Source organism: Alexandromys fortis, unplaced genomic scaffold (genome assembly GCF_014885135.2).
Source record: "Alexandromys fortis isolate MF-2015 unplaced genomic scaffold, M_Fortis_MF-2015_v1.1 scaffold_248, whole genome shotgun sequence".
In the NCBI taxonomy this organism is placed as follows: Eukaryota; Metazoa; Chordata; class Mammalia; order Rodentia; family Cricetidae; genus Alexandromys; species Alexandromys fortis.
This window is the reverse complement of record NW_026068118.1, coordinates 250,251-273,358: the sequence shown is the minus strand read 5'-3', so window position 1 is coordinate 273,358 and position 23,108 is coordinate 250,251. Positions and strand designations below refer to the sequence as shown.

Sequence of the window (23,108 nt, the reverse complement as noted above, 5' to 3'; positions counted from 1 at the left end):
AATAGAAAGCCTGGTACAGCGGGTCACTCATCCTCCAAGCTCTCTCATTCCTGCCTTGTTCCAACAGACAGTTGACTAAATTTAAATACTCTGCATGTCATATACTGAGGTAACTGATAGAAAAGAAAACTGGAAAAATATGGTCTTTCCTCTCAAAGAACTAACTGTCCAGTAGAAAGCACATCCATGAAAAGCATTTCCTATCACAGCAAGGTCATGGTAAGTCAGAGTTTAGTGATGGTGGAGCACCGAAATGTGATACTAACAGTAAACAATTCAGAGACAGCAGACAAGAGCATAAGTATATCATACAGAAAAAGCATGTGCATTTATATATCACATATACACATAAAGATGTGGAAATAAAGGGGGTAATACTTTTGAATGTGGAAATGGAGCAGAAGTGTATGAGAGAGTAACAACAGGATGAATGTGATCAAAGTCTATACATGTATCAAAATAGCTCAATGAAACCCTTTATTTTGTATATCTAATATATGATAATTGAAAAGAAGACTAATGGTAGACGTTGAGAAGTTTTTTGAAGAGTCAGAAGTTTATCTGAAATTGGCCTGGTGAAATTGCTTCAGTTGACTTAGACTAACAAGTGGGCATAAATACTACAGTCCTTGAAGAAGTCCAATCCCATTCTGTCTTTTACCCAATAACTCCAGGATTGCAACTGCATTACGTGGCTAGCAGTGTCAATGGATTAGACAGTTCAGCTTGACTCTTCATACAATAATTTTTTCCATTGCTTTTTAACACATGGGTAGAATATATGAAATAGGGAATGGCTACTAGAAAATGGTTATTTTATATTCTCTCTGTTCTAGATTTCATAAATCTTTATGTCTTAGCAGCTTAATCACAAGCGGGAAATGATTCTATGACTTTGGAAGATTTCCTGGGGATTTTTACTTTAAATACTATGTTTGGATCAAAAGATAAAATTCTTTTTATCTCTGACAAGACTGTAACTCCATGAGAGGGGGAATTTGCTAACCACTCTCTCTATTGGCTCTAGAATGGTGTCTGATACACAGGAGAACTTGTCTTAAATAAAAAAGTTTCATTGATTATTAACACATCATGCTGGTTGAAATATTATAGTATACATCTACTATGAACAAAAACACTAGACTGGCATTATCATCACAGTGGACTGTAAAGTGGCCCCTCCAGTTCTGAGTCTGATTCATGAAATAGTAGAGGATAATGTGTCTTTGGAGATGTAGGGGTGAAGGCAGAGACTAGAGGTATATAGTCCCAAACCAAAGAATGTGGAAAGCTATGAGAAGTTGGTGGAGAGAGAGGAATCAGTCTTTTCCAGGGAGTGCTTTTGTGAGCATCTCAAAACTTCTGGCCTCTGGGACTAAGAAAAACAAATCTACTGTTTCAAGATGTTTGACTTTACACCACTTTTTCCCAACAGCTCTATGGAGGAAGAATAAGATACGTAGTTGTCAGACTGATGTAACTGAAGTAGGGAGGCCCTGAACTAATAGTTTCTGACATATATAAATAAGCAAAGGAGATTTGATCATTACAGTTCATTTATGACCCTGGTAAGGAGCATGTTTAGAAGAGTGAAGGATATAGAGGAAACGGAGAGAGAGAGATGTGGAAGATAAGAAGTACAGGCAATTATTCCACACAGTTTAGCTGAAATATCATAAGCAAGATGGAAGTGGAGGATATGAGTTCAAGAAAGGAATTGTGAAAAAACGAAACATAATAGCATGTCTGCTCTCTGCTCGGATAAGGCAGCTGAGAAGGGAGCACAGAAGGACGAACGATGTGACGGGCTTGATCCATATTAGGTTATTATGATGGTATCGTCCCTGCCTTAAGCACTTATAATCACATCCAGATGAATGAACTGAAACCAGCAATTGAGGTAAAAATGCAAGGCAGCGTTTCACAGAAGGGCCCCATCCTGGGAGAGGGGACCACTGGAGGCAGCACTGACCAGAAGAACTCATGTGAAAACTAAGTTTAGCTTTAAAATGTAGAGAGTTGCTTAAATATAAAATTTCAAACATAATGAAAAGATTTGAAATAATATGCATGTGCCCTTTAATTTGATATCTCACTGTGTTTATTTCACATGGAACGTTATAGCGGTTGCTTTCCTCCTCCATTCAGTAGTAACATCATACTAATACAACAGAGTTTAAATTATTTAACCTGACTTCTGCCAAGTCGACCACAAAGTTACTTTTGTGCTCATGTATATACTGTAGTTGTAACTCAAGGCAGTAAAAATGTAATTACCAAATTATGGTCACCAATTCATGACAGTTTAAATATTTAGAAAACCTATACATTGTCTATAACTCCTACATCACTAGTCTTCAGTGACATATGACAGTGGTTAAAAAGAAATATTTATCTCTTGTTCTATCATTACAACATTAACTATGTATGCAAGCCATTTTCATAGATAAAGCTGCATGTGAAACAGAAAAAAAAAATCACATGATGAATTTCTCTATTTTAAGTCCTCCAGGAATTGCTTTCACAGATTGCAAAGAACACTGTTCTGTCAACCACATACAGCCATTTCCATCTCCAGCATTCCTGCAGGACACTAAGTGTCCTGATGAGCGAATACTCGGGCAAACTGCCCGCTTTTCATTTCATCGCGTGGCTACTACATGCTGGACACAAAAACTTTCTGGACCGTGGGTTGCACTCATTCTTCAGGGAACAACAAATGAAGATGGCTGGTGTTTGAAGGCAAGGAAGACTCCCTTCCTCTCTGGTAAAGCTGAGTTCTTTGCGTCTCAGCGTTCTGTGAATCTGATCTAACTTAAACACGCAGGCTCCTTCCCCAAATCATGAATTTGTAGTTTTCAATTACAGATTTACCTACTTGTCACTTTAAGAACGTCAGAGCCTCTCTGTTGGCTGGATTCTTGGTCACACTAGAAAATTAAATATTTGCCAAGCAAAACAAAACGCTTTAGGCCTGTTCACTTAGTTGTTTTGAAAGAGTTCATCTGATGTGTTTTACGCCACATTCATTGCGGGCTGTGCACAGGTCGTGTTTACGCACCCCGGGGAGCTTTGTTACGATGCGCTTTGTGTCTGCTGCATTGAGTTTCTGCATTTACCACTATTTATTATGCTTATTTCGCCCCCCTTATTAAGACTATACAATTACAGTTTCTTGCAGGGCAGGAAGAGCTGTGCAGTGCCTCTCCTGGTTGCTCTTTAACAACTGCCCTACCTGAGGACGGCAACTGACTCCCAAAATCAATACAGGCACAGTATGCAGGCCATTGTCACCACAGGGTGAGGTCAACAGACTTCAGCTACTATGCTTTTCCTTCGTTTCCCCCAGGAATGCCATGGATTAAGTTCAGTGCCCTGGGAAACCTAGACAAGCACCGTATAGGAAATGCTTTTCTCTATGCATAAACTTGATTGAATAAAGCCTTCATTCTGCTATGCTGAAGGGAAGGTTTGGATTCAGAAGAAAGGTCCATCAAATTCCATCTTACCAACAGAACATAGCATGTATTGGAACAAATCGGCATCTGCTTCCACATGGTACTGGAGGCTGAATATTGATGCTAACTCAGAAATGCAGACGCAGAAGCCAGAGAGACAGTCTGATGGTTAAGAGCAGATACTACTCTTGTAGAGGAACGAAGTTATGGTCTCAGCATTTACAAGGATCTGACAACCATATGTAAGTCTGATTTCAAGGGACCTGACTCCCTCTTTCGGCCTCCACAGGTACCAGGCATACGTGAGGTATGCATATATACATACAGGCAAATGTATACACATAAATAAAATAAAATACTTAAAAATTTAGGAATAATCCAGAAATACCCAATAGCAGCAAAACATGAAAAATTTCACTGCCAATTGACCAAAGATTCAGAAAAGTCATCTCACAAAAGCATGCCAAGCGTTTTATAGCACCTGGTTCTCGGTCTAATGAATCCAGCATTGGATGACTGTCTTTCCACTATGGCTCTTAAGAAAAGCAAACTGACACTACTGAATTGTCTCTACAGTCACAGCATCCGTTACACTATGACTTTTATAAGTGGTCCCCACACTGTCCTTTCCACGCATTCAGAACATCTTCTTAATGAGCACATAATAACATTCAAGCAGAAACTACTCTAGGACAGCAGCAGATTGTGACATGGCACAAGTCAGGTCTGTTTAAGCAGACCGAGCATTAGTACATCATGCGTGGTGACATTAGGACTACATGTAAAGGGACGGAGATGAAGCCACGCAGAGAACAAGGCTAGAATATTTGTGATGGAGGGGACTCAGGGGACACCTCGGAGGTGGAGCAAGCTTGACACTTTCCAGGCACACTGCTGCTAGAGCACAGTGGAGCCTGGATCCTGAGGAGAGTTATGGTCTTTCTAAGATGCCAAGCAAGCTAGAAAGGAAGGGGCAAAGTTAACTCAAATTTCTTTTGCTTTTTGCTTGTTCTAAATAATTTTCTTTTCTTTGAGGTTATAAAATAATTATATCATAAGCCCTTCCTCCCTCCAACTTCTCCCACATCCATAGCCCCTTTCTCTTTTTCATTTTGTCATACATACGTTTCCAGGGAAAACCATTTGTACTGGATGACCAAATGTGCTTTTTCTGTGGAAGGCTATTTCTTTAACTCAGTATTTCTTAATTGTCTGCAGTTATTCGTGTAGGGTTGAAGCCTCATGAGCTTTCCCCCACCTACATGAACATATCTACATGAGTTGTCCTTGTTCAGTTAACTTAGATAGTAATGTTGGTGAAGCTTCATGGGTGTGGCTTCTGACATTCCTAGGGGACACCATCTCACAGCAAACTCCTTGTTCCTCTGGCTCTTCAATCTTTCTGCCCCCGCATACACAATGTTTCCTGAGTCTTAGGTGCAGGAATTGATTGGCAGGTGTATTCACCAGGACTGAGCTCCACAACTCTGCATTTTGGTTGGTTGTGGTTTTCTGTAGAGGTCTCCATCTGTTGCAAACAGAAGTTACCTTGATGGAAGCTGATGACTATATTTTTCTGTAGGTAGAAGGACAAATGTTTTGATTGTTGCTAGGCATTGTGCTGGTTTAGTGAAGTGGTGTTTGTAGGCTCATCTACAAGAGCTGTGACTTCACTAACTCTGCGTAGTTAGCTGGATTTCTAGCACCAGGAATGCCTTCCCCGTGATGAGCGTGTCTGTAGAACCAAACTCTCCTGGAGAAGAGAATCAAGACTAGAAGCTTTCTGCTCAATTAACACACCTGATTGGGTCCTGACTTACACTTTCTGCTACAGCTTAGCCTCCAAAGGTAAACCTCACAGTGTTAGGGTCCAGAGACCCGGATCAACGGGATCAGACTCACACAACCATAGTTCACCACTTTCTATTATTGAGAAGAATATAAATTATATTTTCTTATGGACATAAAGTCATTTGTGGTTCTGTGGTTTTCATGTATATTACACACAGAGTTTGTATTTTTATTTAATGTATATGGGTGTGTTGCCTGCATGTATGTCTGTTCATCATGAGAGTGCAGTGCCCACTGAGGCCAGAAAAATGCACTTGATCTCCGAGAACTGGAGGTATAGACAGTTGTAAGCTGGGTACTGGGAGTGAAAGCCAGGCTCTAGAAGAATATCAATAGGCTTAACTACTGGTCCACTCTCTACCCTCACACAAGCTATTTTAAAGGCAGTAAAACTAACGTTTCCAAAACGTATATGAAAGAAACAGCTTTGTGTTATTACTCCCAGTCTAGTCTCCTTTAGAAACAAATGGTTGACCTTTTCCATCCCGCACACAGCACAGTAGCTCAGACAGGGCTTCATTTCTCCAGCAGAACCACCTTTATTGACCACACGTCATCCACCAAACCATTTCTGGGCCTCTTCAGATATAAAATAAGAACCTAGAATATAATAATCAGATGCTGACTGCTATAGCTCATTTTATTTCTAATCATTTATTTATTTTATTTTCCATTGCCTAAAAAGCCCCTGCCTACTAATGGGCTCTGAGTCCCCAGCTAGCGTTAGTTAGAAATACCTAGAAAAGAAAAATCCACGGTGCTTGTGACACAGAGCGGATGAGGTGTAATTCTTCACACAAACACAGTTTGAGGCTGATACGGTTTTCCTGGTCATTAGAGAACCTACCACATGCTTTCCGCCCTCGAAGTAACTGTAAAGCCCACTAGCCCACATGCCTTTAGACAGTGGATTGTACACACAGGGGCTCGGGTGGCAGGGCAATCTCAAAACGAGCCTCCCTTCTCTATGTAGGCTATGAGGATGTCTAACACAACACTTCCTCATGGCTCAGGCCAGTTTCGAGGAAAGCTTGGTGGTGTCTCTAGCTGACGTTATTATAGGCATAAGTAAACGAAGGTTCTGATACGGAGGGAATCAAAGAGAACAGATATTGGACAGAAGTGTGACAGATTTTTGTCACAAAAGTAAACATTTTCCATTAAAAGCATGGTCCTCAGCTACTATTTTCTATATTCCACAAAGTATCTGAATCCTCTCAGTTGGCAATCCAGGCTGTGAATATTTATATACTTCAACACCTTTCTCTCCTCTGGCAAGCCACATCACGCCACATGTAAATCTTTCAGTTACTTCCCTCTTCCTATCTCCAGTGCTATTACTGCCTCACCTGAACCACAGGAAGGTTTGTTTGGAGATCTGTCTTCAACCTCCTCAAAATATTACCATCGGGTTATTATTCAAATAATAACTCTGCTGCCGGCTCAGTGATAAATTAAATGCCTATCATGTTCAAGGACCCAACACTGCAAAACAAAGCAAGAGGAGGAGGAACCCACCACGTGGAATCTGCACTCTGATCATGTCATCTACCTGTTTTCCTCTTGGAGAGTTGCACTGCCCAGAGCGGAAGTGCCATTCCTCCCTCTGCTAATAAGCCTTATGGTGTAACTGATTTAATTGTCCTGAAGCCATGATTATGATATTTCATGTAAACAGCTGTTCACTGACTCTGAGCTGTACCTGTATTTTACACTGTCTTTCTTCACTTCACTAAACCATTTTAGTACTTTGTTCATAAGGCAAGGCTCTGGGAGTAATCAGTTCATGTGGAGATGTCCTCAGTACATTTAAGGAAATTAGAAAGGATAAGATTCAGGAATGGCTGTATTAACAGAACACTACGAGCCTTTGAAGCACAGTCCTGGTAAGGATACTCTAGAAGTACGTTCCTGGAAGACACAGGATGCTGGGCCATTCATCCACAGGTCCACAGATTCATCCTTTTCTCCACTCCCTGGGGGTCCATGGTGGACAGGAACCCCTCTGCATTCCCCAGTGCAATCCACAGAGTAGCATTGAGTTTTCTTTGCCAGAGAAAACCCTAGAGCAGAGAAGCAAACAGGTTCTCCTCCCTGACATTGGAGATCACCTGTATCTGGAACTGTCGACAGGCTTAATGGTGGTACTAGGGCGAGCAGAGCATTGTGAAGCCTACCATCCCAACACACATACCTGCCCAAAGCAACTCTTCCCTGACACTTTCCCTGCCTCCAAAATTTCTAGAATTTTATCTTAGCTGAACATTCGTTCTTTGTATTTTCATATGTCACCGCACTGTAGCCTTTTAGGCATAAGATTTTTATTCAATTTTATAAATATAAAATGTGTCCCTCATAACACATGGATGAGAAGGAAACAATCAAGCACCATGGGCATTCAAAGGCCACAGAAATCATTCTAGTTATAAATTACATAGTTCTGGCCTCATGTAAAAACATAACTCCAAATAGTTACACTTTTTTACACTAGCTTACACATTTTTTTACACTACAAATAGGAACACTGTCCTCTCAGTTTAGAGTTGTTACCTTGGGGACTCATTTTACATGAAATACTAGAGTGAGCTTAAATATCACGGGCACTTTGCTGAAATACTCTGTGAAGGTTAGGCTGAACTCTCAAGTCATGAATAATAGGCCAGAAAAAGTATCTAGTTTAGTTTTTAAAGCAATAAATACTACCTACTAAGGGGTAACTCTCTGCTATAGCAGCCCTAAATTTAGGGACCTTCAATAACCAACGAGGGCAGTGTTAGACTTCCCTTCGGGGGTTTAGTTACTGGAAGACCAAAATGACCTCATCACAGAACCATATGTAGAAGCCATCTAGAAGGTGAAGCCATCAGTAGACTCTGCCATTTATCAGGTTTCACAATAATAATCCACCCGTGGATAGTATTTACTCACTGTAGTTAACATGGGAATCGGAGGCTCTCCTCGCCATTTAAATGACCACATTTGTGTTCACTGCTAATAAATGTACAAGTCCATTAATTCAGAAAAGTGACTCTAAGGAGATTGTGGACAGCATTTTCCGGCATCATTGCTTTATCTCAATGATGATAAGAATGTTACAAATGAATTCTCTTGCCAGTGTCCCATTGCAAGACATAGAGCTCTTTTAAAGTCTGCTGTCACTTCCAAACCAAAGCCATGCGAGTCAGAACAAGGCAGTGGTATAAAATTATTAGGAGGAAGATGGCACTCAGCACCAATATTTCTAATTTGAAAATAGAACAATACAGATTTCATTCAGTAAAGTAACCTGCAGATTTATTTAATTTTATATATATATTTTTTTTTTATTGAGAATAAGAAAAAAAAGTTTCCGCCTCCTCCCAGCCTCCCATTTCCCTCCCCCTCCCCCCTCTCCCCCCCCCCCCCCCCACTCCTCTCCCCCTCCCTCTCTAATCCAAAGAGCAGTCATGGTTCCCTGCCCTGTGGAAAGTCCAAGGTCCTCCCCCCTCCGTCCATGTCTAGGAAGGTGAACATCCAAACTGGCTAGGCTCCCACCAAGCCGGATAAAAATGTAAAAATTAAGGCAATTCTTTTAATACTACACTTAAAATTTCTGCCTAACTTTGAGAGTGACTTATAAAGTGAATAATATTAATCAAGTTATGTTAATGGCTGTACAGTCATATATAAAATTAGAGTACCAAGATTTTAATAGACATAGTATATGTCTTGAAGACAATTCAATCCAATCTAATAGGATTGGCCATTAAAACACCATTAATTTACTCTGGCATTCATTCTGTCTGTATTTCAGCCTACTAAAAATTGAATTCTCAAGTTTACAAAATTGCTAAATTGTATTTGAGGTGAAAGACCAAACTGCTTCACAAGGTATCTGTGTATCACTAACTGCCAGTCTAAATGTCTAATCTTAATCATAATTGTCTGCAAATTAGAAATTAGCCAACTACAAATTATGATCAGCTACAAATAAGAAACAAAATTATTAACTTTTATCAAATATTATAAGAAACTAATATAATCAATCATTTACATTACAAAGAGATCACTATATAATCTGTCACAGTCTGCCAACTCCTTCACTCCTAAACTTGGATTAATACATTTTTTTTCAAATATTAAAAGAGTTGAGCTTAATCAAGTATTACAAGCTTCACTGCTTGATATGGAGACTAGCCTGTGGAGAACAAATCTATCCCTGTATGAATGAGAACCACCATGTTAAAGCCATCAATGCCTTGGACCCCAGGGATGGAAAATCCTTCAGTGGGTGGGGCTCAGCAGAATAGCAGGGCCTTCCCTGATCCACATACAAATAGTGAAGGGTTCATCTTTCACTAAAACCTGTACCTGTAGCAAGTACCAAGCAGAGTTTCCTCCTCCTGAATGACTGCATCCTAAGACTTCACCCCGACAGAGTCCCTATCAAGACTAACTAACCTATCTCCTAGTTCGACTCTATATTAAAAAGGCATGGAGTTTCTGGATTATTGGTACATATTCACCAGAATGTATAGCCCACCAAATAGTAGCTTAACAAATAGTAGCTTATCCTTAAAAAGAAAAGAAAGCAAAAATCTTTTACTGGCCTAATTTATGGATTGAATTTTATCCTAGAAAACTATTTTTAAAAATGGCTGAAAATACCTAATCTGAAAGTGGGAAGTCTAAAAACGCTTTGAAATCCTAAACTTTTTGATTTGCAGTGTAACACTCAAGAAGTTCCAGATTTGGAAGCTTTCTGATTAGCAATGTTCAGCTGCTAAGAATTTGCAGTTTTGCCCAAATCGCCAAGATTTCCAAGTCTGAAGCACTTCTGGTCCCAAACATTGTTTCTATAAGGGACGCTGAGTCTGAGTCTGTGTGTTGTATATGTATATACTCATCTCTCTCACACACACAAAACCATTACATCCTTAAAAATAACCAGAAGGTAAGCCACTTTCAGCAGAAGGGTTTAACACATGCCATAAAATACCTGCACTGAGAAAGAGAAGCACAAGATCATCGTTGAAGAGACCTCTCTTCCCTGTCTGTTATCCTCTCATTAACGAAGCCCAGCTGGCTGCTTTAATGAAGGTTCCCCAGTCCATTTCTGCTGGATGTTGTAAGTGTTCAAGTCTAAGTGAACATCCAATTCTATCTATCAGACACTTGCTATTATTCTTTTACTTTTGCTTGCTGCAAACATAATAAATGCCAGGTATTGGTGGTGCACATCTTTAATCCCAGCACTCAGGAGGCAGAGGCAGGTAGATCTATGAAATTGATGCCATTCTGGTCTACAGAGGCAGTTCCAAGTCAGCCATGGCTACACAGAGAAACCCAGTCTCAGGGGAGAGGAAAACAACTTAATAAATTTACTCACTCAAAACCTAAAGAATAGCTACATAGATAATTTCTCCAGATAGAGTAATATGTCACATTATTTGTATGTCACACACACACACACACACACACTTGATAATTTGGTTTTTGTTTTTTTGTTTTTTGCTGGTCTTAAAGGATATCATTTAAAAGCTAGGATCACGAGAAAAGCAGAAACACAGTAGTAGGGAGAGAAATGGATTTGTCAGGGAAGTCACAGGCACAACAGGGCAATGGTTTTTCTAAATAGGACTAAACTTCAGAGAGGTCAAAAACTCAAAGAACACAAGAGTCCACTAGAATTATCAAAACAGTAGTGACTTTATGGAGGGCAAAATGACACTGGTCGCAAACTAAAAAGCATGGAAAGTTAAAAAAAAGCAGGATGATGAAATGAATCCACTATAAAAGATTAGTTATTAAGGCTACAGGTAAAGACAAGAGAAGATTTACAACTATGGTGTAAAAACAAAATGGCATTTTATGAAACAGGGGATTCAGGAATTCTAAAGTAATGATTCAGAGAAATTATAAATTTATAACAGAATAAAATAGGAGGTGGAAAGATAGAATTGAGGAAATTTCAAGACACAAAAGCTAAAATATAGGAGAAAGAGATCATCCTAGCAAATCCAATATAAAGTTGTACAAATTTCACAAGGATAAACAAGAGAAGTTGTTTTTAAAAAATCTCTGACACAGCTGAGAAATCCCTAAGTAGAGAACATGAGGTCCAGAGTAAACTAAGTCTGCTGCAAGATGACAGTGATGGCAAAAGCAGACAAACATCAAAGCACGTAATTGAGAAACCTTAGGGCCTGTATACCACAAGCTTCTCCGAAAGAAAAACAAAAACACTTTCTTCAAAGTACTAAGAAAAAATTCAGCCCAGAATTGTTTTCAGTGAAACTACGCATGGAAGCAGAGAGTGAACAGATTTCCAAGCACAGAATGACTCGAGCTCTATTTCCAAGGCACCATTGCTTTCAGAAAGATACAGAGAGTGAGCAACAGGAAGATGAGAAAACAAACTAAGAACGGGAAAAATGAAAAGACAGATAAAATGGTAGGTAGAAGACAAAGAAGGTGAGGAGGGTTCCTAGGACACTCTAAAGACAGATGTCAGGTGGTCATGGCTGTAAACTAAACCCCCAGGAAAATTTGCTCAGAAGGCCAAAAGTCAGAAAGTTCTAGATAATACCTCTTCAAAAGGACATGTGATATAATACTAGATTTTAACCAAACAGAAGAGTTAAATCACAGATGATGGAGCTGAGTTGTATTAACAATAAATACATAGAAAATCAGGCAAATAATTATAAAAGCAATTATTAACTCCAGGGATAAAACTATACATATAATATTATCATGTGAGAGAGAGATTAAATACACTGACTTCTTAGTTCTGGTTAGCCTTTTCTGGGTTACAGTAATATAAACACTGATTACAGTTATATCATAATTTTTATAAAATTAAATAGTACAGTCAGGGGATAGGCAAGACCATGTCCATTAATTAGGAATCACTGTGCCTGGAAATGGTGAGGAGCAGAAGAAAGAAATAAAACTGATTTTCATAAAGGAATCCCAAGAGATAATGTCTAAAAGTGAAAATTCAGGAAATACAAACAAGCCACATAGACGAGAAGTGAATATTTGAACAAAGCGTATAAGAGTAAGAGGGGATTAAAGTGCTAGTGTTGCTTAGGTTACCTAAATAAACACGAGATTACATTAGGATAACTGTGCCAAATATGTATGTGAATCATACAGTTTTGCATTTTCTAAGCTGGTTTAGACTGTAAAGCAACAAAGAAAAGTGACCATAAAAGAGAGAGAAATTCAATGTGGTAGGCCTGTCAGTCTTTGATTTTCTAAGTATGGTGGTTACTCAGTCTTTCATTGGATGGTTTTAGCATCTCTGAGATCATTTACTGTATGTCAACCCAATACCTATAAATTCCCATAGTTCACAGTAAGATACCACACAAATGGTTTGTGTATACAGAGACTGGACTTCGTTTTCCAGCTGCCTAGACCCAAATAAACACACCAAAACTACATTAATTACAACATTGTTTGGCTGGTGGCTCAGGCGTATTTCTAGCTAGCTCTTACATTTTAAATTAATCCATTTCTATTAGTCTATATATTGTCACATGTCCGTGGCATTACATCATTTACTACATGCCTTGTTTCCTCGTCAGCTGATTGGTGTCTACTTGACTGCCTATTCTCTCTATATATCTCTGTTCAGATTTCCTACCTGGCTTTACTCTGCTAAGCTATTGGCTGAAACAGCTTTATTCATCAACCAATTAAAGCAACACATACACAGAAGGACATCCCACATCAGGTTGGGGGACTTCACTAGAAAAGGACCACAAGCGAAGATAGCAACACACCACACCACACATTATGGAATGCAGGGACAGTAATGCTACTTGTTTTTATAGAAAATGTTACGAGAGAATACTATGAACACACGTATGTATGTCAGTGCATTGTGTAATCTAGCTGAAATAGCTTCCTAGAAACTAGACTCCCACTATCTACCAAAATAAATAATTAAGTCAGACAATCTGGATAGACCTTTAACCGGTAAGGAAACTGAATCAGTAATCAGAAACCACTGGAGATAGGACAGGAGCAGATGGCTCAACTGTTGACTGCTACTAAGGCTTAAACAAGAACACCAATCACAAACGTGTCTCAAAAACTAGAAGGGAAAGAGCACTCCCTGCGTCATGTAACCAGTCTAGAATTACCCAGATAACAAAACTGGACAAAGACACTATGCGAAAACTACAGACCAATAATCTTTATCAATATTGCCATGAAATGCTAGCAAGGCAAACGGGGCAGCATGTTTAAAGGACTCTAAACCATGAACATGTGGGACCAATTTAGATCAGCTGGCTTTAACATGTAACTCTTGCTTACTAAAGTGCAAGTACGATTTATATGCAAACTAGAAGGACAAGCTGCCATGTCTACGAAAGTAAAACATAGGCAGAAGAAGTATTTGCAAAGATCGTTTTTTACACGGGATCATATCCCAAAAAGGTTTTTTACTCTGTGGGCTGGTGAGGTAGCTCATGGAATCAAGGTACTCTCCTCTATGCTTGACGACCTGAGTTAGGTAGGTCCCAAGGACCTACTTGGTGGGAGGAGAGAAGTGACTTTGACAAGCTGTCCTCCAACCAGCCTGCACTTGCACCCTATGTCATCCATCTCGTACACAAAAAGAAATGAAGGCAGAATTTTAGAAAGTCATAACTTCCATAACTCAGAAGTAAGACAAGTAACTGTGACACAGTCCATACCACCAGCAGAGATTACACTTACAAAAAGAGCCAATCAGAAAACATCGCATGATGTCATGAATATGAGCTACCTGTAAAATGCCAGTTCATATGCAGAGAAAATAAGATAGAAAATAATCCTGTCAGTGCCTGGCAGGATAGAAGCATGAAGAGGTAGATTTTGGTACATACAGTGTCTCTGTTTGCCATGACGTTAAGTTCCGGAAATGACTGGTGGTGATGTTTACACAACATTCTGAATCTACTTGCCACCAATGAATTACACAGTTAAAATGGTAAAATGCTAAACTTTATGTTGACTTTATTATTATAAAATAAGACATTCACTTCCTTAATTGTAATATTGTTGTGAAATTATGCAATATGTCACTATCAGAGGAAAATAGAGGGTAAAGAATGCACAAAATTTTCCTTTACTATTATTTATAAATGCCTACCCTATAATATTCTTTTTCCATGATAAAAACTTTTAAAATTTTTCTTTGCCTTTTAAAAGTCTAAATTTCAAAACACAATAGACACTTTAAAGTTTCAATGGAGATCATTTTAATGTATGTTTTATCTTATCATTTATGTGTTTGGGTGTTTTTCCTGCTTATATGTCTATGTACTACAAGAACGCAGTACACTAAGAGACCCAAAGGGGACATAAGATCTTCTGGAACTGGAGCTACAGATGGTTATAAGGCACTACGTGGATGCTAGGAATCAAGCCTGGGTCCTTGGGAAGAGCACCCAGTGTTCTTAACTGCTGGGCCATCTCTCAGGCCCCTGGAGATCATTTTCTAAAACCAATAGACTAATATTCATTACACATGCTAATGTGTTTTATGGAAAGAAATGTGTTTATAATGAAAGGGTACCTTATTTAATAATTTAAAATACAAACAGATTTTTTGGTCCTTCTACAAAAATCACAGGTCTATAGTCATATACTGATATAGAAAAAAATGGTTAATTCAAATTATAAAAACCAAAATGTTTTCTCTAATAACTATATGTTTGGGTCCAAGATTCTCTAGCAATGCCTAGGCAATTTGAGACTAGAAATCAGTCCAAGTAATTTAACTTGAATCATCTTAAAACAGCTTCAGAAGGAACAGAGTAAGCAAAATCAGAAATAGACATGAAGGTCATGGGGATGGACAACTGAAGTCTTCTACATCTTTGTAGGAATTTAATAAGTCTACAAATTTTCTGCCTTAATACTTGACAACCTTTATCTTATTTGTAACTAGCTCATCTTATTTAGGAAATGATTCTTTTAAAAGCTCAGACTATAATGTTTGGAATGTAATTTCATTTAGGAGAATACGTTCTTTCAGAATAGAGACATTTTGCAATCGCTTGTAAAACTAGCAAAACAAACAAAGAAAGAAACACACAGAAAACAGCCCTCTAATTAGACTTAAGACCTGGTCAACAAGAGGGAAACCATGCCTGGTACTGGAAGGCTAGCCAATTACTCAGTGCTTGTGAAGTCACAGATATTGGAGGCGAACCTATAAGCACTACTTTACCAAGACAGCATGATCCCTAACAAATGTGGAAACATTTGTCCTCATACCCAAGATAAGTATGGTTCTCACCTTTCATCAAGAGAACTCCTTACAACAGACACAGAACACTACAGAAAACCAGAAGCAGTCGAAATGCAGAAGTGAGGAGCCGAGTCCCAATGGATACATCTACACAACGCTCCAGTACCTAAGGCTCAGGGAACATTGCAGAAGAGGGGTGGAAAGACTGTAGGAGTGAGAGGATCAGTAAATTTGCTATGAGATTTGTCACCTAGTAATGTCAGAAGCTATACCCATAAAATCTCACCAGCATGACTACCCGAACATGAGTTGAACAATGACAGTACAAATGACACGCCAAATTGCCCATGAGGCCTCACCCTTACACGAAGAACTACAGACAACAAAGGAATCCTGGAGAGTAAAAGAAACAATCTTCCTCAAAAAAATAAAAATAAGAATACACCAATTCATTCTCTAATAGCAAGTAGTCAGTCCTGAAAGTATACATACAAGTAATATATACACTGAGTAGTTTATATTTAGAAATATACATATTCATACATGCATGTAACAATAATTAATGAAAAATAGGCCATGAATTTGAAGGAAAACAAGTAGAGGCATATGAGAGGGTTTGGAAGGAAGAAAGGAAGGAAGCAATTATGCAACTTTATTATAATCACAAAAAGAGAACAATGGAATGTCATATGTACTGCTGTAATATGAGACCCAACTTCTACCTTGATTCACTATTTGAACATGCTAGCTCTTCCTTACTCCACATGAGGGAGTTCACACTTGGTTCTATAATTGGGTCAAAAGTCCATGATTAGGATAGTTTTAAGCCTAGTGGGCACCTACTGTTGTTGCAATGAATAATCAAGCTTTCAAACTGCAATCTAAACACTCATGTTTATACCCATAGATTTGTGTTCTTCTTGAGTTTGGTCAAATAGGCTTCTTTTTGTAGAGGGTAGTGGGGAGACCCATAACTAGTCAACACACTAAGTATCAGCGATAATGTGTGCTTAGCTGTGGGTGAGTTATCCATATTGATCTTCCCCCATTCCCTGCTCAGGAAAGATGGCAGAAGAGCTGGTGGATACTGAGAAACGCTGTGAAATGCTGACTTCTGCACATGCCCTGGCTGTTACACACATCAGTTCCCAGCAGCTGTGGTTGTCTGAGCAAGACCTACACAAGGTCAAGCCAGTCACAAGCTCAGCATGAATGGAGGCATGTTCCCCCACCCCCCCCCACACACACACACACACAAGCCCTTGCTCTTGACAATAGAGCTATTAGCACTTAATGGCTGCTGATGAGGAAGGAGAGTTACTCCTCTTTGGGATGTAGAAACTGGTAAGTTGCTCACACCCCAGTGAATCGCCTCCAGATCCATGCACGTATAGACAGCACTAACTAAAGTCAGGTACTATTAATAACAAAAAAGGATGGAGGACTTGGAGTTGGAAGGGAGGGAATGGCAGATGTTGTGATAATTATAGAAAGGTAATAATTATAATGAAAATATATAGTATAAATATATGAAATTTTAAGAATATATTTCAAAGATTATTTTTAATAATAGTGAAACATAAATCCAAAAAAGACAAAAATTCAGGATGTTAAACCATAATGTAAATGGAAACATGTCAGCAACTTCTGAGAGGTTCTCAGTTTCCAGTTTGCTCACAATTTAAGGAAAAAAAAAACTGCATCAAGTTTTAGCAGACAAAAAAAAATTACCTGTCAAAATTGCAAACTACTGATTTATAAAAGAAGAGGTAGAAGAACACTGACTGGGGGGGTGCTGATAGAATCCTGAAATCCATCATATCTCACATGCATCATTTTTCTCAAGGACTGCTAAGTGCTACCATACAATGCATTTCTTAACGGCCTAAAATCATTTTTAGAAGCTCTGAACCCTGGTTTTGACTATGATGGACAAGTCTTCAAGGAGGATTCCAAACAGAACTAATACAGCACTCAATCTCAACTTAAACACAGGTCAGGCTGAGGCAGAAACGCCATTTCCTTCCTGCAGCATGAAGAGCCCTTACAGAGTTCAGACTTTCAGATTTCCTGTAAGAATATTTTGTCTAACATCCTACACTAAAATGTCCAGGCAATTTTTTCTCTTGTTGAAGTGAGCAGGTTTTCAAATGAAAAGCTCTCTCGGGCAGCCCTCTCGCCTGGGTATAGTCAAGGGAATGGTAATGGCTGCAGAGAAGTGAGACTGAGAAACCTCTGTAATGGAGGATGCAATCTCAGGTCTCCACTCAGATTTTGGAATAGGTGAGCAGGTAAGCAATGACTTCCTTATCACTTTCTACCTGGCTAATGGTCTGTGGGAAATATACTATTAATCTATTTAATTTCCTTTAAAAACATTTCAGCTTCCTATTGCATTCACTCTTAGGGCAATCTTCAGCCTATCTGCATTCTCAATTTCTTAGCTCTGCAGCCATTTATTTTTATATTGAGCAAATATAGAATATTTCCTTAAAAGCAATTTGCTACAATATAGAGTGCAAACTCATAATGTTATAAACCAAGATGGGGAGCTCAGAATAGGAATAAGAAGGGGAAAAAAAAGTAAGTCTCAACCCTAAGAAGAAAGGGAAGCTAGAGGAAATGCTGTCTACTACATGCGTCTACATTTTACAATAAGTATGAAACAGAGTATCATGCAGATCACAAAACATTAAAACTGACTTACAGAAAGTTTTCAAAGCCTACGGAGTACCTGATGGATATTCTGTAGCAAATAAGCACAGACCCTGCCCTAGAAGAAGTCTGTGAGAGCTCACATCCTGCAAGATCAACCAAATAATCAAGGCAGGCCGGTTCTTGGTGAGCACCACCCCCATGAGTCTATGAGACCGGCCAGGGTTGTGTAATTAGCCTTCACCATGCCCAGGTGCCAGTGTATCATGGGCACTTGGTCAGTAGCTATCAAGAGAAGAAGAGAGTTAGGGAAGCATAGGAGGAAAGGGGTGTCTCGTAACGAGATACTTTCTACAGCACTGAAGCCAACTTCTATATGATTCTGTTTAATGTTTACAGGAAAATGCTTCATGTGCTTGAAAACCCAATCATTCATGGTTTTATGCGTTAGGTTGAAAATTAAAGGACAAGCAAGTATATAACATTCATATTAATCCATTTGTAAGCCATGAACTTGGGAGGGCACTATTTAGCATCAACCATTATAAGATCTTTGCATTATATGCTTCAGCTTATAATGCTCTTTGTTTAAGTAGATCATCAATTTGTATCATGGGGGGGAAATAAGGAGCCAAACGTGTAGACAGCTTCATTGTATATTACCAGTGCTCTGAAAGAGAAAGACGAAGGACAGCAGAGAGCTAAACTTAACCATCTAGAGATCTCAACGCATCCAATAAGAAAGGCAAGCAAATGAGCAGCCGACGGGAACTGTGGGGCTCCAGCTGGACTTTGAGTGTTTTATCATGTAATTAAGCTATCTCATTACTTTCCTAAGACTATCAGGAAAGGAAAGATGACATGTCTTACACCTGTTGCCGAAACTTCAATTTGTACTTTCTTCCTGTGTCCCTGGCTTATCAGATTAATCGCTACAATTATTTGTTCTCTGGACACTGTTCGGGTTTCCTGCAAGGATAGCTGCTACACAGCTCAGCAGACACTGTTTCCCTCTGAATGGAAATGTGTCCTGCGTATCAGGGTTTCACTTGAGACAGATGCCCCCCTCTCCTCTGTGTCCAGGAAATTTTACAAACTAAGTAGTGTCAATAACTGGACGGGTGCCAAGTGAAAATCCAGGGCGGGGCTAATGTACAAAGCAGTCTTTTTCTCAGCAAACCGGCAGGGTATTAACACCCGGCACAGTGTTGGTGGTCACAGACTGGCCAAGGTTGCCTCTCCAGGGAAGGTGTAAGCATCCATGCTGAGCACGACAGACAAATGTTTGAGGGAAGCTGGAAGCTTTCGTTCCTGTTTCTCCAACTGCAAAATGAAGGTGTTAGGTTGGTAAAAGTTGTTGTAACAAGATTGCTAATGTTTCACAGAACGTAGCCTGTGTCCCATAGGTCAGCCCTTTGTGTCACAAGCTGGGGGAGAAGTAAGTGTCCACGGAGCTTTGAGAAGTCTTCTTAATGATATTTCCTTTCCCCTTTGGTTCTGCAAAAACTGTAAAAGGGCAAGTATCCCTTGATTCGTTATACAAATACTCATTGCCGGGCACTCTTAGGTTCTAAAGAACCATTTCTTCCTTCATAAAACCTTATATCTCCTAGTAGAGAAACAGTCAAATAACACACACACACATACACACACAGTCTTTTACCAACAATGCAATACATGATGAGCATGTCAAAAATAAATAAGTCGGTTGTAGGAGTGATAGGAAGTGCTCTACAGGCAGGTAAGACAGTACCCACGAAGTGACATCTAAGCAGCAGCAGGAGAAGGTACGGGCTAAGTGACCATCTGGCAGAACAGGGTGGATCCCAGCAGACAGAACAGGAGCTCAGTGCTTCCCCCCCTCCCCAGGAAAGTACAGCAAGAAGAGACTAGACCTTCTAGGGTGCTTTAATAGTCTGGGGTTTTACTCTGGAGTCTTTGTTGGATAAAAACAGCCTAAGATAGCCTAACATTAACTATATAGTTCTTTTGGTTTTGTTTTTTTTTTTCCCTGAGTGGTTAAAAGTTACAGTACTAAGAACAACATAAGCATGTTGATACAGCTAATATAACCACCTATGTCAAAAAAAATTTACAATAACAAACCTCTATGAAGCAATTTGGCAGGTTCTCAGTGACTTAGGTGTGGTTGTTCACTGAATCCTGCGGTTCTGTTCCCTAATTTGTGAAGGCTAAGAAGAGGATGTTATAAGAATTTTGAAATTATACCTGGAACACAGAACAGCCAGATAACAGGTAAGTATGGCCACATGTGACGAATACTCAGGAATTCCATTATGGGTGTGTCCTTGCAAGGGAGTGGCCAAACAAGAACAGACGATAAGAATATTCAAGATGCAAAGAAGTTTGATGAAGCCAGAAGAGAGACAAGTACGGGACATATTTCTAGACAGAGAAGAGGGACATGGGCGTAAAGATGAGATCATGAAGGAATGATACCTGTAGGGTGGGTCAGTGCTTTCCAGGGTATTCACAGTGTACAATCTGCCATGGAGGAGAAATGCTGTACTTCATTAGGATTCTGCAGGACAGCCAATTCGGGTCTGAAAGCCATGTGAGGAAACACTAACAGCAGACACTGGCAGCTTGTGTGGAAATGGGCTTTTCTACAGCACATGAATCTCTGCCCTGGGCTTTAAGTCTCCTAGAACTACAGAGAGATGCTTGGTTTCTGCTGATGCCCATCTGGGGTTCTGCTGGAGAGGGGGAGCTGAGCATGCCCACTTCTGACTGCCCCCCCTTGCACTTTCCTTCTGCTGGAAGAAATCAAAACCCACTTAGAAAAGACTACCAGGCCTCACAGAGGTAGAGACTCAGGGTTCAACCACCCCTGAAAAATTTGTTTGGAACTTACTTCTTCTCAGACCGTGTGCTAAGAACCCCACAGACATTGACCTGTTTCATCTTCATAGTCTCCCTGTGGCGGAGGGATCATCACCCACTTTTCATAGATGAGAAAACCTAAAATAGGAAAACTGACTTCTATTGTCCTGCTAAAGAAATATAGCAATAAAATGACTCCCAATGACATGTTATACCCATGTATGAGGGAGGTCAGTGCCTCCCTCAATCCTTTTGACGGAAGTTTCGTTTTTCTGCACATGGTGACTAACACAGAGACAGACCCACAACTGGACAACATGCAGACAGTGAGAGCCCTAAAATGGGTGTATTTTTCAAACCCCCTCCCCTCAAGGCTTAGGAATCCATTCAGAAGAGGAAGTAGAGAGGTTTTAAGAGCTAGAGGTGGGAGGTGACACCAAAGAAACAATGGTGCTGATACAGGTATGACCTCACACACAGACCTGCGGGAGTGGGGAGGCAGGTGGGGAGGATTTGGGAAAGCTGGAAAAGGAAATGATATGCTCAAAATATATTTTATGAAATCCTTTTAGATTAAAAAAATTAAGCCAAAGAAAGAAACCTTCTCCACGGCTCAGGTCTAGTAGAGGATTTCATCTCAGCTCACCTTGGCTCTTGTCCCTGTGTCCTAGACTCTCTACCTTTCTGGCCTCATTAGTATGCATGTCTATGAATTCTGGAATTCAGCCTTATGGCCAAGGCCTGCAACGGCTGTCCTGTCTGACAACGGCCTAGCTATCAAGGCCTTTGATCATGGTCAGAAGACACCAGGTCATTGAGAAATAAATGATATGAAAAATTGCTTTTTTTTTAAAGTTAATATGCAGGGCATCCTCAAATGAAAGACTAAGCCTGTGTTGGAGCAGGGCAGCATCAAAATACAAAGCTAGCTCCAGAAGATCCTATAGGGAAGTGGGATCCCTTGCAGTGCCAGGGTCACAGCGGAGGCACGGGTCCTCATAATGGTAGGATTAAGGCCTAGAAAGAACCCATGTCATCCTTCCAGGGACTGAATTGAAGGAGCGGGTAGAGATATTGGAATTTTACAAGATGGATGCAATCTAATTTTAGAAGGAAGATAGAAAGAAAACCACTCGTGTTTGGTAGAAAAACTGCTTTTGTGAAACGTGGTTATGTTAGGTAGAGCTGTTTTATGGGAACGGAATTTAAGTCTTCAAGGTCTGAGAGAAAGCAGAATTGCTGAGTTACAAATCTCCTACAGAGAATGCTGTTTCTCACCACACATTCACAGTCTACGCCAGTCGAACTGCGACAAACACACACCTCCACCTCTCCACCTGCCCACCATCTACCCAGCGTGCTATGTGACCTGTAAGTTGTGCAACCATGGAGCATAGCTCTGATAATGAGGGCACTGAACTCAAATGAAAAACAAAATGAGTCCCAAGGACCAATAGAGAAGTAACCTCTGATAGGGGGAGTCTGTCGACAGAAACAGATGCCTGACCTTTGAGACTTTGATGCTAATTGAGAATGGTTCTTCTAGCTTATTCCACTTCTAACCTGACTCAGGAAGAGTGAAACAGATTGACGCCATATTTAAGTTTGAGGTTAGTGAGAATCAGAGAAAATGTTAGCAACTCGTGGGGGGCGGGGCAGAAAGCGACCTCCTGGGAGCCGGAATGCAGGTAGAAAGTCTGCAGGTGACTGGCCACTCCCTAACCTTATCTCAATTGAACCTTAGTAAAGGAATTTCTCAGCACTGAGACTCTGAGTCAGCCTCAGTCTCCCTCCTTCTCTCCCCTTCCCCCCCCCTTCCTCTTTCTCTCCCTATCCACTCCCCTGTCCCCTCTCCTTTTCACTCTTTAAAGATCATTACCCCAGATACCCAGGGATCTTGGTTCACAGTGACTTTGGGGTTCTAGGGTTTCTACAGCCAAGACACAATATCTTTCTCTCAAATAAAGATCATGGCAATTCTCCAAGGGAAAAATGCCAGCTATGCCCTCATCTGCAAACACTTTAAGATCAATATAGGGAAAGTTCTGGCTACCCAACCTGGGCCA

The 23,108-nt window shown here is 40.0% G+C and overlaps 1 protein-coding gene across 1 annotated transcript in view; it reads right to left on the bottom strand.

The window, feature by feature from the left end:
- The window catches only part of LOC126490199 (ADP-ribose glycohydrolase MACROD2-like), a 1,491,479-nt gene extending 1,488,364 nt beyond the window's left edge, over positions 1-3,115 (bottom strand). Inside the window, exons 1-2 of the mRNA XM_050124928.1 lie at positions 3,020-3,115; positions 2,879-2,930 (exon numbers count right to left, since the gene is read on the bottom strand). Coding sequence (XP_049980885.1) covers positions 2,879-2,930; positions 3,020-3,115 — 148 coding nt within the window. The remainder of the gene's footprint in view (positions 1-2,878; positions 2,931-3,019) is intronic.
- Positions 3,116-23,108: the final 19,993 nt, after the last annotated feature.